This window comes from Chiloscyllium punctatum, chromosome 35 (genome assembly GCF_047496795.1).
Source record: "Chiloscyllium punctatum isolate Juve2018m chromosome 35, sChiPun1.3, whole genome shotgun sequence".
In the NCBI taxonomy this organism is placed as follows: domain Eukaryota; kingdom Metazoa; phylum Chordata; class Chondrichthyes; order Orectolobiformes; family Hemiscylliidae; genus Chiloscyllium; species Chiloscyllium punctatum.
This window is the reverse complement of record NC_092773.1, coordinates 30,704,071-30,708,249: the sequence shown is the minus strand read 5'-3', so window position 1 is coordinate 30,708,249 and position 4,179 is coordinate 30,704,071. Positions and strand designations below refer to the sequence as shown.

Genomic DNA, 4,179 nt, shown 5'->3' with positions numbered 1-4,179 from the left:
GCCTACTGGAGGTCGGAGACCCGGGCACCGGTGCGTCGCTCGCCCAGCCTCAGAGTGCTGGGCTTGGTCTTCACCATCGTGGCGGCCTACTGGCTGTGCTTCCTGCCCTTCTGGATTTGGCAGCTGATGCCGCTCTACGACCCCGACGCCGCCAACCGCCTCTCGTTCCGGGCCCAGGGGAGGGTCAACGAGCTGGTGACCTGCCTGACCTACGGGAACAGCTGCTTCAACCCCTACGTCTACACCCTGCTGACCCGCAGCCACCGGGACCACCTCAGACGGGCCCGGGGGAGGCGGGCACCCGGGCCGGGCCAGGCCGGGGGGGCAGGAGGAGCTCGGGGCGGGGCGGAGGACGCCGCGGGCAGGAGGCCGGGAGAGCCCGGCCGCCGGTGAGGCGGAGGACCCTGGCTGGCGCCCAGAGACCGGGAGGCGACCGAGAGAGACGGTGAGCGGCCAGTTGGGGGCGGGAGGGAGTTACGTGGAATCGCGGCGAGGGGTGAGAGGCTAACAGGTATCCGGGAGGGAGTTACACACGGGAATCTAATCGAGGGGTTCGGGGTGGGGTTTATATACAGAATAACAGATACCCCGGGAGGGAGTTACAGACTGGAATCTAATCGAGGGGTTCGGGGTGGGGTTTATATACAGAATAACAGATACCCCGGGAGGGAGTTACAGACTGGAATCGAATCGAGGGGTTCAGGGTGGGGTTTATATACAGAATAACAGATACCCCGGGAGGGAGTTACAGACTGGAATCTAATCGAGGGGTTCAGGGTGGGGTTTATAGACAGAATAACAGATACCCCGGGAGGGAGTTACAGACTGGAATCGAATCGAGGGGTTCAGGGTGGGGTTTATAGACAGAATAACAGATACCCCGGGAGGGAGTTACAGACTGGAATCTGATCGAGAGGTTCGGGGTGGTTTATATACAGAATAACAGATACCCCGGGAGGGAGTTACAGACTGGAATCTAATCGAGGGGTTCGGGGTGTGGTTTATATACAGAATAACAGATACCCCGGGAGGGAGTTACAGACTGGAATCTAATCGAGGGGTTCAGGGTGGTTTATATACAGAATAACAGATACCCCGGGAGGGAGTTACAGACTGGAATCTAATCGAGGGGTTCAGGGTGGTTTATATACAGAATAACAGATACCCCGGGGAGGGAGTTACAGACTGGAATCTAATCGAGGGGTTCGGGGTGGGGATTATATACGGAATAACAGATACCCCGGGGAGGGAGTTACAGACTGGAATCTAATCGAGGGGTTCAGGGTGGGGATTATATACGGAATAACAGATACCCCGGGGAGGGAGTTACAGACTGGAATCTAATCGAGGGGTTCGGGGTGGGGATTATATACGGAATAACAGATACCCCGGGGAGGGAGTTACAGACTGGAATCTAATCGAGGGGTTCGGGGTGGGGATTATATACGGAATAACAGATAACCCGGGGAGGGAGTTACAGACTGGAATCTCATCGAGGGGTTCAGGGTGGGGTTTATATACAGAATAACAGATACCCGGGAGGGAGTTACAGACTGGAATCTAATCGAGGGGTTCGGGGTGGTTTATATACAGAATAACAGATACCCCGGGAGGGAGTTACACACGGGAATCTAATCGAGGGTTTCAGGGGTTTATATACAGAATAACAGATACCCCGGGAGGGAGTTACAGACTGGAATCTAATCGAGGGGTTCGGGGTGGTGTTTATATACAGAATAACAGATACCCCGGGGAGGGAGTTACAGACTGGAATCTCATCGAGGAGTTCGGGGTGGGGTTTATATACAGAATAACAGAGACCCCGGGAGGGAGTTACAGACTGGAATCTAATCGAGCGGTTCGGGGTGGGGTTTATATACAGAATAACAGATACCCCGGGAGGGAGTTACAGACTGGAATCTAATTGAGGGGTTCGGGGGGGTTTATATACAGAATAACAGATACCACGGGGAGGGAGTTACAGACTGGAATCTAATCGAGGGGTTCGGGGTGGTTTATATACAGAATAACAGATACCCCGGGAGGGAGTTACAGACTGGAATCTAATCGAGGGGTTCGGGGTGGTGTTTATATACAGAATAACAGATACCCCGGGGAGGGAGTTACAGACTGGAATCTAATCGAGGGGTTCGGGGTGGGGTTTATATACAGAATAACAGATACCCCGGGAGGGAGTTACAGACTGGAATCTCATCGAGGAGTTCGGGGTGGGGTTTATATACAGAATAACAGATACCCCGGGAGGGAGTTACAGACTGGAATCTAATCGAGGGGTTCGGGGTGGGGTTTATATACAGAATAACAGATACCCCGGGAGGGAGTTACAGACTGGAATCGAATCGAGGGGTTCGGGGTGGTTTATATACAGAATAACAGATACCCCGGGAGGGAGTTACAGACTGGAATCTAATCGAGGGGTTCGGGGTGGGGTTTATATACAGAATAACAGATACCCCGGGGAGGGAGTTACAGACTGGAATCTAATCGAGGGGTTCAGGGTGGTTTATATACAGAATAACAGATACCCCGGGAGGGAGTTACAGACTGGAATCTAATCGAGGGGTTCGGGGTGGGGTTTATATACAGAATAACAGATACCCCGGGAGGGAGTTACAGACTGGAATCTAATCGAGGGGTTCGGGGTGGTTTATATACAGAATAACAGATACCCCGGGAGGGAGTTACAGACTGGAATCTAATCGAGGGGTTCAGGGTGGGGTTTATACACAGAATAACAGATACCCCGGGAGGGAGTTACACACGGGAATCTAATAGAGGGGTTCGGGGTGGTTTATATACAGAATAACAGATACCCCGGGAGGGAGTTACAGACTGGAATCTAATCGAGGTGTTCGGGGTGGTTTATATACAGAATAACAGATACCCCGGGAGGGAGTTACAGACTGGAATCTAATCGAGGTGTTGGGGTGGTTTATATACAGAATAACAGATACCCCGGGAGGGAGTTACAGACTGGAATCTAATTGAGGGGTTCGGGGTGGTTTATATACAGAATAACAGATACCCCGGGGAGGGAGTTACAGACTGGAATCTAATCGAGGGGTTCGGGGTGGTTAATATACAGAATAACAGATACCCCGGGAGGGAGTTACAGACTGGAATCTAATCGAGGGGTTCGGGGTGGTTTATATACAGAATAACAGATACCCCGGGAGGGAGTTACAGACTGGAATCTAATCGAGGGGTTCGGGGGGTTTATATACAGAATAACAGATACCCCGGGGAGGGAGTTACAGACTGGAATCTAATCGAGGGGTTCGGGGTGGTTTATATACAGAATAACAGATACCCCCGGGAGGGAGTTACAGACTGGAATCTAATCGAGGCGTTCAGGGTGGGGTTTATATACATAATAACAGATACCCCGGGAGGGAGTTACAGACTGGAATCTAATCGAGTGGTTCGGGGTGGGGTTTATATATAGAATAACAGATACCCCGGGAGGGAGTTACAGACTGGAATCTAATCGAGGGGTTCGGGGTGGGGTTTATATACAGAATAACAGATAGCCCGGGAGGGAGTTACAGACTGGAATCTAATTGAGGGGTTCGGGGGGTTTATATACAGAATAACAGATACCCCGGGGAGGGAGTTACAGACTGGAATCTAATCGAGGGGTTCGGGGTGGTTTATATACAGAATAACAGATACCCCCGGGAGGGAGTTACAGACTGGAATCTAATCGAGGGGTTCAGGGTGGGGTTTATATACATAATAACAGATACCCCGGGAGGGAGTTACAGACTGGACTCTAATCGAGGGGTTCAGGGTGGGGTTTATATACAGAATAACAGATACCCCAGGAGGGAGATACAGACTGGAATCTAATCGAGTGGTTCGGGGTGGGGTTTATAACAGAATAACAGATACCCCGGGGAGGGAGTTACAGACTGGAATCTAATCGAGGAGTTCGGGGTGGTTTATATACAGAATAGCAGAGACCCGGGAGGGAGTTACATACTGGAATCTAATCGAGGGGTTCGGGGTGGGGTTTATGTACAGAATAACAGATACCCCGGGAGGGAGTTACATACTGGAATCTAATCGAGGGGTTCGGGGTGGGGTTTATATACAGAATAACAGATACCCCGGGAGGGAGTTACAGACTGGAATCTAATCGAAGGGTTCGGGGTGGGG

General features: G+C 51.5%; 1 protein-coding gene across 1 annotated transcript in view; it reads left to right on the top strand.

Moving 5' to 3' along the window:
- LOC140459846 (urotensin-2 receptor-like) overlaps positions 1 to 444 on the top strand; it is a 1,141-nt gene extending 697 nt beyond the window's left edge. The window contains exon 1 of the mRNA XM_072554380.1: positions 1 to 444. This exon is cut by the window's left edge and continues 697 nt beyond it. Within this exon, the coding sequence (XP_072410481.1) occupies positions 1 to 393 (393 nt within the window). The 3' untranslated portion in view covers positions 394 to 444.
- The last annotated feature ends 3,735 nt before the right edge of the window (positions 445 to 4,179 follow it).